The 13,724-nt window shown below is 47.2% G+C and overlaps 1 protein-coding gene across 1 annotated transcript in view; it reads left to right on the top strand.

The window, feature by feature from the left end:
- Positions 1 to 13,724, top strand: part of ZC3H3 (zinc finger CCCH-type containing 3) — a gene marked incomplete at its 5' end in the record, with an annotated part of 196,662 nt that overhangs the window by 124,569 nt on the left and 58,369 nt on the right. The window contains one exon of the mRNA XM_082498986.1: positions 12,343 to 12,536. Coding sequence (XP_082355112.1) covers positions 12,343 to 12,536 — 194 coding nt within the window. The remainder of the gene's footprint in view (positions 1 to 12,342; positions 12,537 to 13,724) is intronic.

Genomic DNA, 13,724 nt, shown 5'->3' with positions numbered 1-13,724 from the left:
GGGAGAGTTGGGGGGGTTCAGCCTAGAGAAGAAAAAGCTCTGCGGAGACCTTTCAGCCCCTTCCAGTGCCTAAAGGGGTTTCAGGAAAGCTGGGGAGGGACTCTGGATCAGGGAGGGGAGTGATGGGACAAGGGGGAATGGTTTGACACTGAAAGAGGGGAGATTTGGAACAGATCTAAGGAAGAAATCCCTGATTGTGAGGGTGGTGATGCCCTGGCGCAGGTTGCCCAGAGAAGCTGTGGCTGCCCCATCCCTGGAGGTGTTCAAGGCCAGGTTGGACGGGGCTCTGAGCAACCTGATCTAATTGAAGATGTCCCTTCCCATGGCAGGAGGGTTGGACTGGATGATCTTTGAAGGTTTGTCCCAATTCAAACCCTTCAATGATTCCATGAAAGCCACTCAGTTGCAGTGTTTGGCCAATGAAGCCCCTCGTGTGAGGGCAGCACAGTGCTTCTCCCAGCTCTTGCTCCTGGTTGGGGCTCTCAGGGAAAGGAAGACACGAGGTGGCTCCTTGCTTTCTTATGAACTACTTGTAGCCCAAACTGTATCTTTTTCTGCAGGTTTAATTGAGCCTTTTTACAGGCCTAATGCTCTCAGTTTTAATCCCCAGCTTGGAGCAGGATTTATGACAGTGGGGATGTTTCTGTCTCTGACTCTTCTGAGCTGTGTGGGTGGTGAGGAAAGGCTGACGTGACTCTTGTGCAGAGCAAAAACGTGACATATTTAGATCCATGGTCAAAATAGGGGGTGTTGAAATGAGTCTTGTAGCCCAGATGGAGCTGGTGCTGGCGTGCTTTTGGGGTGCGTGTAGAGGGAGCATGTGTTGGCTGCCCTTCAGGGTCCAGAACTGTCCTCCAGTCAGCTGTGGGTTGAGCAAATGGTCTTGGGTGTGCATCTTAGGATGGACCGTAGGGTGACCCTACCTTAGACAGTTGGCAGTGACGGTGAGGTGAAAAGCTGGAGACCTGTGGAGACCTGTCAAATCTCACCTATCAAAACCCAAAGATGTTGCTTGTGGAGACGTGCCCTTCTGCATCTTGGACACAAGGACTCTGCGTGGATCTCGTCGTGGTTCTTCAGCTTCAAAGGAGGAGGATGGTCCAGAGAAAAGGATGAGAAAAACTGGAGAAAAACAGAGCAGAGGCTGATCCTAGAAACAGGTCAGGGACCCCAAAGAATTTCTGCTGGTTCTTCTCTTCAGTCAAATCTTACCAGCCTGCAGCAAAGGCTTCCTTGGTTCACACCATCGTCAGCTCTACCTGGAGCTGCTCTCATCCGGGACGGTTACTGGCTGGCTCCTGGGCATGGGGGCTTCAGGGCTTGTATTTGCCCCCAAACACTTACAGAGCTGCCCAGGCAAAGCTGGGTGAAGAGGAACACCGTGGCTGTAGCCTGGGGGTGTCGTGCTTACATTAGCTGATTTTGGGCTTCACCACCACTGTAATTCCTCCTTGCTGAGCCACCAAGCCTGGCCCTTTCCCGGAGGTGTCCTATCTCCTTTCTCAAACCTTGTGATGGTTGAAGTGTTGCCGTTGCTGCCCCGCTGCCCGCGCTCCTGCAGCTGCCTCAGAAATGTCATTGTCTTCCCCTGTACCTGGTCTGATCCTTTGGAGTTGGGATTGATGCAGTTACCCCGGTCTCAACTGCGTTTTGGGTGGAAAATTGAAAAAGATTTTAAGGCTTACAAAGACACTGGCCCAGGTTGCCCAGAGAAGCTGTGGATTCCCCATTACTGGAGGTGTTCAAAGTCACATTGGATGGGGCTTTGAGCAGCCTGATCTAGTGGGAGGTGTCCCTGCCCATGGTGTGTTGGGGAGGTTGGTCTAGATGATCTTTAAGGTCCCTTCCAACCCAAACCATTCAATGAGTCTATTAAATGTTCCCCACTAGTTTAGCTCAAGGGTGGCTGTAAGTTTTACAGCCCTTTGAGAAGGCACTGCCCAGAAGTTTGGGATGTTATTTTCATGCCTGAGTCTTTCTGAGTGTAATTATTTGAGGAGAGAACTTCTCCAGCCTGTGAGAGGACTGGCAAGAGGTGTCATCCCTATGGGACGTGGCCAGTGGGGGAAACCACACACAAAAAAACCCTCAACAACCCTGCATTGCAGATATAATCAAATGTTTCTTATACAACATGCAGCCATAAAAGTGACAGCGATGGTTTTGATTGCCGGATGAAGTAATGGGTTGAACTGTGAAGAAGAAATCCATTTAGATAGCTTTGATAATAGCATTGGCAACAGCACGCAGGAGGAGCTGAAGGCTTTTAAATAGATGGAGAAAATATGAAACGTTTCAAAGGCAGTTTGTATTGTTTGCCGAAGTTCCTGGTGGGTTTGCTGTTGATCTTACAGCTCCTACAGTGATGAGTGTGGCACGTGGAAGGATGCTCAGGGCCATGGGAGGAGGGGGGCTGGTGCCACTGGCGGTGCCGAGGGTGGTCAGTGGCTGAGTCTCACCAAAACCGGCACAAATCTACTGTGTCGCAGTGGTTGGTCATCTGCTCCTCCACCGTATCACCATCATACATCAGCGCTACCCACCAAGCGAGCAATCCCATCCCCATTATTTCAACCCTTTGCACGTGGCTGCGTGTCATCGTCGCAGCTCACTCTGATTTAATTGTTGAGGTTAATTAGGATTTAAATCCCCGAAATGAAACCTCTTGATTTCAATCATCAGGTCTGGTCTTGTTCCCCGTCTTTATTCATCAGCTATTTTTCTGGAGGAATTTTTATTCTCGTCCGTTGATAACCATTATAATATATTTGCAACTATTTTTCTTTCGCAAGTCAGGAGGATTTATTAGGTAGGTACATCTTTATTTAGGCAATTAGGTAGCTTAATAGGTACTCAGTGAGGTTCATCATTTTTCCCAGGTTTTGAAGAAAATGGTAAATGAGATCTGTGCTGGATTATTTTTTTTTTCCTGAGATTAACATTAAGCTGCATTTGAATGGAAATTCAGATTCAATTGAAGCAAATTAAAATAGTTTTTTAAAGTGTTTGTTTCATAATTGGAACTAATTATTGAAAGTGGAGAATTGTTTACGGATAAATTAGCATGTTATTGCTGGTCAGTGTGTATGTAAAACTAATGGATCCCCTGTATTTATATTTGTATATTGGAAGAAGACACGTGCTTTGCTATTTTTCAATTTCCGATCCTTTTTTCAACCTCGAATATCACAGTTAGTGAACTGAATTATTTGAATAATCCAAATCAGGTTCTTTAAATAAATTAGGTCTTAAAGTAGAAAGTGTTTATTTGAGCTCTGACCTTTTTATTTTTAAGAAGAAAGCAATTAACGTTGGTACAAATTCCATAAATCAAAGATTTTAATGGCATTACTTGCTTTTTTTTCTGTGGATTGGCGGTCCTCAAGCAGCTGGTGGGTGGGGATAGAGACTTTATGGGAGATTGGAGCGGCTTCCAGGGGGAACTGGGGCAGGAGCTCGGAGATGCTGGTGTGTTTGAGGAGCGCTTTGGAGCCCAAATCCTGCCTTTTGTTCTGCTGCATGCTAAGGACCAAGGATATTGTGATTTGATTTGATTTGATTTTTACTGTTTCTCCCAAATTAGGGTTTTGCATTGCCACCTGGGAGGCTCAGGGTGGGTGAGATCCCTCCTGCTGTCCATAACCATTGCCCTGGTTACGATCCGTTCTTTCCTCAGGAATCCAATGCTAGCATGCAAATGTGATTTCTTACTATGTCAGGATTACTTTTTAAAAAAAAAAAAAGAAAAAAACCAAAACCAAGCTAAGCCTAAAGAAGATATCCAGTAGTAAAAGAAAACCATCCCTTAAGAGCCACTTGTATTGCCGTCAGCGCCAAGAAATCCTCTCCCGTTCAGCTGGCTGAAACGCCGTTGGGATGTTCTTGCTCTGCTCTTGGTTTTGTCTTTAATTTATATACTCTTAATATTTCAAACATGGGTGTGTTTGTGCAGGTGGTGTGTAGGTTTTTTGGATTAGATGGTCTCGTGTGTTGTGTGCGCGCTCCCATGCGTAGCACGAGGGTTATAAATCTGAGTGTCTACAGCTCTTGCTGCACGCTGGGGCAAGTCATCCTTGTTGCTAAACCTCACTTTCCACGTCGGCTTGGAAATCTGCCTTTTTTTTGGCTTTTTATAGATCAGTTGAAGTGGGAGTATATTTTGGTAGCATCGCTTGCTGGCTCCTGGCTCAAGTTTCAGCGGTTTTCTTTCATTTTGAGCAGCTTTGCCGTGTTTGGAGGCAAGGAAGGCCCGTTGAGCTGGGCATCAACTGTTGACTCCACGTTGTCTTGCTGAGCCCTTTTCTCCTTCTTCGTTGAGTTTTTGCTTTGGGGTTACTGGTCTGTTGGAAGAAACATTTCCATTTCACAGAATCACAGACTGGTCAGGATTGGAAGGGACCTCTGGAGCTTACCCAGTCCAACCCCCTGCCAGAGCAGGGGCACCTCCAGCAGTGGCACAGGACGACGTCCAGGTGGTTTTGGAATGGCTCCAGAGTGGGAGACTCCCCCACCTCTCTGGGCAGCCTGTGCCAGTGCTCTGCCACCCACACAGGAGAGAAGTTCCTCCTCATGTTTAGATGGAACTTCCTATGGTCAAGTTTGTGCCCGTTCCCTATTGTCCTGTCACTGGGCACCACTGAAAAAAGACTGTTCCCACCCCCTGGCACCCTCCCTTTAAGCATTGATAAGCGTTGATAAGATCCCCCCTCAGTCTTCTCTTCTCCAGACTAAAAAGCCCCAAGTCCCTCAGCCTTTCCTCATCAGAAAGATGCTCCAGTCCCGTCATCATCTTTGTAGCCCTTTGCTGGACCCTCTCCCACAGTACCCTGTCCTTCTTGAACTGGGGAGCCCAGAACTGGACACATTACTGGACACATTCGCAAGCCATGTGAAGCTGGTCTTGCAGAAGAGGCTGGAGGAAGGACCCAGCTTTTCCACTTTCTGAGCGATGTGAAGTTGGTCACGCAGAGAGGACTGGAGGAAGGACACAACAGCTCGGTGTGTGGCCATGGCAAAGAGAGGAAGAAAAACCAGGCTTGGTCAACACGAATTTCTATGAAGCACCAGTGTGAAATCGCCAGACTTGGGCAAAGTTACTGCTGCTTTGAGGGATGCAAGGGAAGAGTCCAAATCTCAACCTACAGAGTATTTTATCAGCCCAGGACCTCCACCCGTAATGTTTTTAGTACAAGACACTGCGATTTTCCCATTACGCTCAGCCCTGGCGTTGGACCTCCGACAACTACGACTCTGTTTTTAAACATTTTTGTAGCGTTCCTCTCCCCCCTTTTCATGAAAAATTTTGTTTCCTCTGTCCACCCCGGGGGTGGGGGAAAGACAACCCTCAACCTTGTGTAGTCAAGGTTATGGCGATAAATTCTATAGCATTGTCACTTCTATTCGGAGTAAATTGGCTGGCCGCTTTCGGGCTGAAGGGAAGATAATTTGCTGTAGTATTTCAAATGGATTAGAAATGGATTTGAAGGGAAAGTTCATGCCTCCCATTACAAAGGCTAGAAAGAAGACTATCTTAAGGCACTGTTCACACTCTGGCCTTCATTATCCACGCTTAATACCTTTCCTATTTTCCAGCGTTAATGAAATTTCCTGCCGGAGCGGGCCTTCTGGATGGACGGGAGGACTCTTTAGATCCGCGGGCTTGTGCGGCAGAAAGGGAATTACAAGCCCCTCGTGTCGAGGGGCTGGCGTATTCTTCAGGTCCTTGGCCCGGCTATTATCTCATTAATTTTATCCTCTTTTTCTCAATACAGTTCATTTCCAAAGGCCGTCCTTTCCATTAGGGTAACAATTCAACGGAAAGCTGTGACACCGCCGCCGATGAAAAGCGACGGGGCGTTCGGCATGGCTCCTTGCCCTCCGGGACAGCTGTCCTTCCCCTCGCCCGCCTCGCCGGTGTTTTTTTCCCAGGGCCACCGCGTCAGATGTCACTAACGGGGAGGGGGGGGACACACCGGTGGTTGTGTTGGGGCTACACAACCACTTGGGAGCAACAACTTGGCTTAAGAGGGAAACAGGGAAACCGAGGTTTTCTACAGGTGATGGCCGGGCAATTAAGTTTCCCCCCCAGCTCTTCTCTATGGGCTTGGGTTCCACCATGATGTTTTGATATAAAACATATTTTACCTTCAATTTTAAATCTCTTACGGCTCCTATAACATACATAAATAGACTAAATATTCTAATTAATATAACAGATAATAAATACCATAAATATTCTTATTCTTATCAATGCTTATCAATGCTTAAAGGGAGGGTGCCAGGGGAACGGGAACAGTCTGTTTTCAGTGGTGCCCAGAGACAGGACAAGATGGAACAGGCACAAACTTGATCATAGGAAGTTCCATCTGAACTTGAAGAGGCGTTAAAGGGGAAAAAATACAAATATAAAGAGTGAAGTTTCCCCTGGGGAGGTGTTTGGGATGGGTTACGCTCCACGGTGGGGATAACCCCCATTAATGTTGACTTTTTAGATCAGATGGTTCCCAGGTGAGGAGCTGGGCTGGTGCAGATCCTCCGTGGAGTCTGAGGTTGCTGGGGATATCCCTGCTTGGACACTTCCACCACTCAGAAGGTGGAAATGGAGGTGGTCAAGCCTCCAATGAGCTCAAGATGAGCCCCTGTTTGAGGCTTCACTCTGGTGGCACTTGGGGCTTTGGCAGCCTGAGCATATGTTCTGCAGAAGCTTTGCTTGGAGGCCACCTGGATGGTCATTTTTCTCCCTCAGAAATGCAACAGCTGCGAATTGGAGGAGGTTCAGCCCCAGTCCCTTCACGGGTTGCGATGCTTTTTAACCGCTCTCTGCCCAAATCCTTGAAAAAACCCAGTAGGAACATCCCTAACGGGAGATACACCACCCGTGATCTTGAGTCTTGACCATCCCTAAGGACTTCTAGAGAGGAGAGCATGCTGCTTCGCGCGTCGCCTCTCCGCTACTCTTGTACCGGCTTTTTGCTTTTTAATATTGCTTTATAACAGTATAAAATGTTTTATAATGTGCAGCTGTTGCTATTTGCTCAGCAGCCGCTACCTGCTCGCTCTCTGCTCACATACCGGGGGTCAGATGCCACCGGGTAATAACTCTTGATAAATGGTGACTTTGGAACGAAGAGCGCCAGAGTGTGCAACCACTTCAGCGGGTTGAGTGAGTGCAGCAAAGCGAGAAAATAAATATCTTGAGGATTTGAAGGGGGGGTGGCGGAATTCAACCAGCCGAGCTCTTAAACTGGTGTTTAAACCAGCGCTGTTTGGGCTCAGCCGGTACAAGCAGCCCCCGGGGCTGTGCACGACTTGGGTTTGTTATTGATATTCCAGCCGTAAGAGGATGTTTTTTTCCCCTATATTTTTTTATTTTCCACCCCGCTGATATTTTTCCAAGGAAATGCACTGAGGATAGGAGTAATTATCTATCAGTTAAGGCAGAAAAACTCCTGTGCTTGAAGTACGAGTGATGCTCCGGGACGTCTGCCCATTCCCGGGGAATTGGGGGAGATCCGGGGTGCGGGAAGCCCTGGTTGGGCACAGAGAACCGAGATCCATGGAAAAGCTGCTTCTTCGGAGCGTGCTGCTGGTGTGGCGTCGGTGCGCCGTGGTGTTTGGGGTTGGGATGTCTCGAGATATGAGGCCCGGGTATTATTTCATATATATATATGTATATATGTGTGTGTATATATGTGATAATATAATATATGTTATTGAATATATGCAAATTTATAATTATACATTTTGAAATAGATATTATTTCTCAATAATATCTACCTATATGTAAATTTATAATCTATATATTTTGAAATAGATATTATTTCTCAATAGATAAATAGATGTATAAAGATATCTATATAAGTATAGGTATATACCTGTATGGATATCTCTGACTATGTATATCTATATCGGTATCGGTATAGATATAGGTATCTACACCTGTATCTACATAGATATCTCTATGTATCTACATGTATTACCTATAGTTAATATATATTCCAATATATATAGAATATATCTCTATATAGCTAGAGATATGAAAGATATGATTTATAGATCTATGTAGATATAATCTCTATATAGATATAGGGATGATCTAGATATATTTTATATAGTTTTATGTATAACTTATTGTCGTGGTTTGGGCTGGACTGGCCACGGAAGCGGATGACAGATGCTCCCCCCATGGATATATCACAGAATCATAGAAATGTTTAGGTAGGAAGGGACTGTGATATATATGTCTCTATATTTCTCTATATTGTCATATTCTCTGTTGTTATACATATTATTAGATTATATAGAGAGATATCTATATATCTCTATTTTTATATATATATTCATATATGTGTGTATGTATACATAGATATACACACACACAAACACACACACACATATATATATAAAAATAAAATGGGATGTCTATGTTAAATGCAACGGATGCAGAAAGGCTTTGCCCTGAAGCTTTGGCGGTGGGGCAGTAACACGGCGGCACCCGACGGAATGGGGGTACCGGTGTCCTCCCCTCCCAGCACCGGGATGGGGAGACGGGGGGGGGGGTGTGTCTCCCGGTACCGGCACAACCGAGGGCTGGGGACCCCCGCAACCCCGCGTCCCGCCACAGCCCCTCGTCCCGCTGCTGCTCGGCTCTGCAACAGCCTGGGGCTTCTCCCCTCCAACAGACCATAGGAAAATATTAAATATACTATATATTTATATATAAAATAATATCTATGGAATAGATATTAGCTATAGATACTACAGATTATATATAAATCAACATATATTCCATATATATTCAAATATATCTGTAGGAGATGTAGATAGATTGATAAAAAATATCAATACTATTTGGGCTTTGTATCTCTATCAATTATCTCTAAATCTTATTAAATATATATATTGAATATATATAGAGTATTTCCAGATATTATTGAATATATATAATTCAATATACATAGTCAGTATAAGTATACAATAATATCTAGAGATAATTGATAGGTAATAATATAGAGATTTTTATATATAACTATCTACATGTTATGTATAATCTATAGATTATATTTCAATATAAGTATTCAGTATATATCCAATAATGTGTATATCTGTGTATATAATGTGTGTATCTATGTAGACAGTAAATTATCCATGGCCCAGCAATGTGCCTTTGTCACCAAAAAGGCCAACGGAATCCTGGGCTGCATAGGGAAGAGTGTGGCCAGTAGGTCGAGGGAGCTCATTCTCCCCCTCTCCTCTGCACTGGTGAGGCCACAACTGGAATACTGTGTCCAGTTTTGGGCTCCCCAGTTCAAGAGGGACGGGGAACTGCTGGAGCAAGTCCAGCGAAGGGCAACTAAGATGATTAAGGGATTGGAGCATCTGCCTTATGAGGAAAGGCTGAGAGAGCTGGGACTCTTTAGCCTGGAGAAGAGAAGGCTGAGGGGAGACCTTATTATGGCGTACAAGTATCTAAAGGGTGGGTTGAAGGAGGATGGAGCCAGGCTCTTTTCAATGGTTCCCAGTAACAGGACGAGGGGTAATGGGCACAAGTTGGAACACAGGAAGTTCCGTTCAAATGCACAGAAAAACTTCTTTACGGTTCGGGTGACAGAGCACTGGCACAGGCTGCCCAGGGAGGTTGTGGAGTCCCCTTCTCTGGAGGTTTTCAAGACCCGCCTGGATGCAGTCCTGAGTGATGTGCTCTGGGCAATCCTGCTTTAGCAGGGGAGTTGGACTAGATGATCTCTAGAGGTCCCTTCCAACTCTGAAACTCCGTGATTCCGTATAGATATATCAGAATCAGAGAACAGTTTGGCTTGGAAGGGACCTTATAGACCATCCAGTTCCAACCCCCTGCCATGGGCAGGGACAGTCCAGGTTGCTCAGGGCCCCATCCAACCTGGCCTTGAACACCTCCAGGGATGGGGCAGCCACAGCTTCTCGGGGCAACCTGCGCCAGGGGCTCACCACCATCACAGTCAACAATTTCTTCCTTAGATGTAGTCTAAATCTCCCCTCTTTCAGTGTCAAAGCATTCCCCCTCGTCCCATCACTCCCCTCCCTGATCAAGAGTCCCTCCCCAGCTCTCCTGGAGCCCTTTAGGCACTGGAAGGGGCTGAAAGGTCTCTGTGGAGCCTTCTCTTCTCTAGGCTGAACCCCCCCAACTCTCCCAGCCTGTCCTCCCAGCAGAGGGGCTCCAGCCCTCACAGCATCTTGGGGGCCTCCTCTGGCCCCGCTCCAGCAGGTCCATGTCTCTCCTGTGCTGACGCCCCCAAGCTGGAGGCAGCACTGCAGGGGGGTCTCCCCAGAGCAGAGCGCAGCGCAGCAGAGGGGCACAATCCCCCCCTCGCCCTGCTGGTCATTAGGTACTTGATATCTTTTTTACGGGCTTCGTTAAGCCCCCATTACAGCCACGAGGCCTGTCTGCAGGTGCTGCAGCCAACTCTGGTTGCAACCTTGGCCTTGCAGAGGTTTGCTGTGAGCTGTGGGGTGGTCCATGTGTGACCCTAGTGTCCCTCCTGCCATCGGTACAATCATGCCACCAGAAAACCATCAGACAATGATGCCACCACTAAGGCTCTTTGCAAGTAACCCGATTTTGTAAAAATTAAGACTTGACGCTCCTCTCCGGAGCAGTTTCACGAGGATGAAGCTCTTGGGGAAATGGGAACCGGGGCAGCAGCTTCTTTGTGTATTCCCCATCCCCTCCTCAAAAACCAGGCGGCAATTCTCCTGGCTCGGTAGCCAGTGGCAACAGCCCGATGAAATGAATAGGCTGTCACGCTAAGCGCTAAGAAATGTAACTATTACATTTTACAATTCTCTTTTTCTTTGCAGCACATGTTCATTTAAAGGTAATGCTCTCCGGGGTTTGCATTCTGCTGATAGGATAGCTGGGTCTTAATTTACAGATATTCTCCGGTAATGCGCGGTTTATATACGTTCTGCTAATAGCATTATGAGCATAGTTTGGCCTAATACAAAATTAGAGCTCTAATTTGCATAAACAAATTACTGTTTGGATTAGCACTAAATGGGGAAGACGACTGATATTTGAAGAGATTTGATTTGGCTGCGACCGGCTCTGTTTGTATAACGGCGGATGTACGAAAATGAGCTGGGTGGCTCCGCGTGGGTTGGGAGGGAGGTGGGATGGAGCAGGAGATGCTGGGTCATGAACCGGAGGGGGTTTTGGTGGCAGATGAGCCCCTCTGGGACATTTTAGTGGTAACTTGGCAGTGCTAGGTTGATAGTTGGACTTAGAATCGTAGAATTGTCTAGGTTGGAAGGGACCTTTAAGCTCATGAAGTCCACCCGTTAACCCAACACTGCCAATACCACCACTAAACCATGTTCCTCAGCACCACATCTACCCATCTTTTAAATACCTCCAGGGGTGGCAACTCCACCACTTCCCTGGGCAGCCTCTTCCAATGCTTGACAACCCTTTCCATGAAGAAATTTTTCCTAATATCCGATCTAAACCTCCCCTGGTGCAACTTCAGGCCATTTCTTATTGTCCTATCACTTGTGGATGTAAGAGGGGAGATGGGGAGGTGGCGAAGGGTCCCCAGCGCTGGCGGGTCAACCCCACTTGTGTCCCAGCATCTGCTTCAGGCAATAGATGGGGGGTGATGACTCATCCCACATAGGGATGGAGCAAATCCCTTGCAGGTTTAGGGAGGAAAATATTAATATCAAAATTATAATACATAATAACAATAATGATACTAAAAATATCAAAGCTTGTAGAGCTCCGTAAAACTTGTCCAAGCTCAGGTGAGGTCCCACATTGCTCATTCACTCGTGGGGTTACCATCCGCATTTTTTTCCCTCTTTTCTGCTGGGGTTGGAGCTGCAAGCCAAGGGAGTGAGATGAGGCATCAGCCCTGGCTCCGTGAACACCAGGATCCCATTTCGGGTGCACCAGGCTGCCTTTTAAGAAACCCCATACCAGCAGCATGGATGGAAGCCGTGCTGTGTGCGAGGCCTTGGGGTCGATGGTGAATATCTGGAGAGTTTGACGGACAAACACCTTTGCTATGGTGGGTTGGGGACTTGACCTTCAGTGTGTGGTGTCTTCTCCTGCGCCATTGCCTTGGGTGAGCTGGGGGAAAGAAATGACTTTTTTTTGCATGGGGGAAAGTGATACCAGGGGGAGAGTCTTTGAGGGTTGGGCTTTCTTTTGGTTTCAATCACAGGGAATCAGAGCTTTTCCTCTGTCTCCAGCAAGAACATCCCTGGTTCGTCCCTTCTCCATCCTCAAGCAGCCTCATGAAGCAGCAGCTCCTTGCGATATCTTCCCTCGTTTGGGCTTACCTTGACTTTATGGTTTTCTTGCAGATCCCCATTATTAAATCAAACGCGCCCATCGCCTCAAGGCGGCAAATCCCAGCATGTGCAACAGAGATGGAGGAGCAAAGGCTATCGCTGCATCGGTGGGGTGATGTACCGAGTGTCAGCGAATAAACTCTCCAAGACTTCCAGCACTCCTGGCCGGGGCAGAGACCTGAGCACCAAGAGCCCTGGCAGAGCAGGTGAGCAGCAAGAATCTGTTCTGATCAGTGTCCAAAAGCCAACAACAACCTGGTTTTGGTGCTGAGGTTGGCTTTTAGGTGCTTGTTTCCCAGCTTGCACATCGCAACTCATCCTCTGGTCTCGTAGAAGCCCAGATGCAAAGATGGTGGGCATCCCATGGGTGCCAAAGCAGATCCCTCAGATCTTTTTGCTTTACAGTAGCACTGAAGGGAATCATAGAATGGTTTAGGTTGGAAGGGACCTTGAAGATCATCTGGTTCCAACCCCTCTGCCATGGGCAGGGACACCTCCCACCAGCCCAGGTTGCTCAGAGCCCCGTCCAACCTGGCCTTGAACACCTCCAGGAATGGAGCTTCTACAGCTTCTCTGGGCAACCTGTTCCAGTGCCTCAACACCCACAGAGTGAAGAATTTCTTCCTAATATCTAATCTAAATCTCCCTTCTTCCAGTTTGAAGCCATTCCCCCTCGTTCTATCACTACATGCCATTGTAAAAAGTCCTTCTCCAGCTCTCCTGTAGCTCCCCTTTAGGGACGGGAAGGCCACATAAAGTCTCCCTGGAGCTTTCTCTTCTCCAGGCTGAACCCCCCCCAACTCTCCCAGCCTGTCCTCCCAGAAGAGGGGCTCCAGCCCTCACAGCATCTCGGTGGCCGTCTCTGGCCCTGCTCCACCAGGTCCATGCCTTTCCTATGTTGGTGGCCCCAGAGCTGGATGCAGTACTCCAGATGGGGTCTCACCAGAGCAGAGAAGAGGTGCAGAATCCCCTCCCTTGACCTGTTGGCCACACTTCTGATGCAGCCCAGGATATGGTTGGCCTTCTGGGCTGCAGTCGCACATTGCTGGCTCATGTTGAGCTTCTTATCAAGGACCCCCAGGTCCTTCTCCTCAGGAAAATAATGTAGAAGAACAAAAGGCTTAAGAAAACAGAGGTTTTTCTTAACTGGGGCTTAGTTCAAGGTTGTAGAGATGCGCCGTTAAACTTGTTTCTTTTATAACCTGAGCAAAGTCTTGGGCAGCTTCAAATGGCACCGCAAGGTTAAAAGTATTTGAGATGCTCATCAAATTACATTCAGTATTGACCTAAGGAAAGCTGGGAGGATCACTCCGCGGATAACTATGAAAGAGGCATTTCAACACAGTCACCGGCTTTACGTTTAGCTTCAATTAAATTTGTGTTTCAGCTCCTCT

The sequence above is a fragment of the Vanellus vanellus genome (genome assembly GCF_965231255.1).
Source record: "Vanellus vanellus genome assembly, chromosome: 2".
In the NCBI taxonomy this organism is placed as follows: domain Eukaryota; kingdom Metazoa; phylum Chordata; class Aves; order Charadriiformes; family Charadriidae; genus Vanellus; species Vanellus vanellus.
This window is presented reverse-complemented; position numbering and strand designations above follow the sequence as displayed.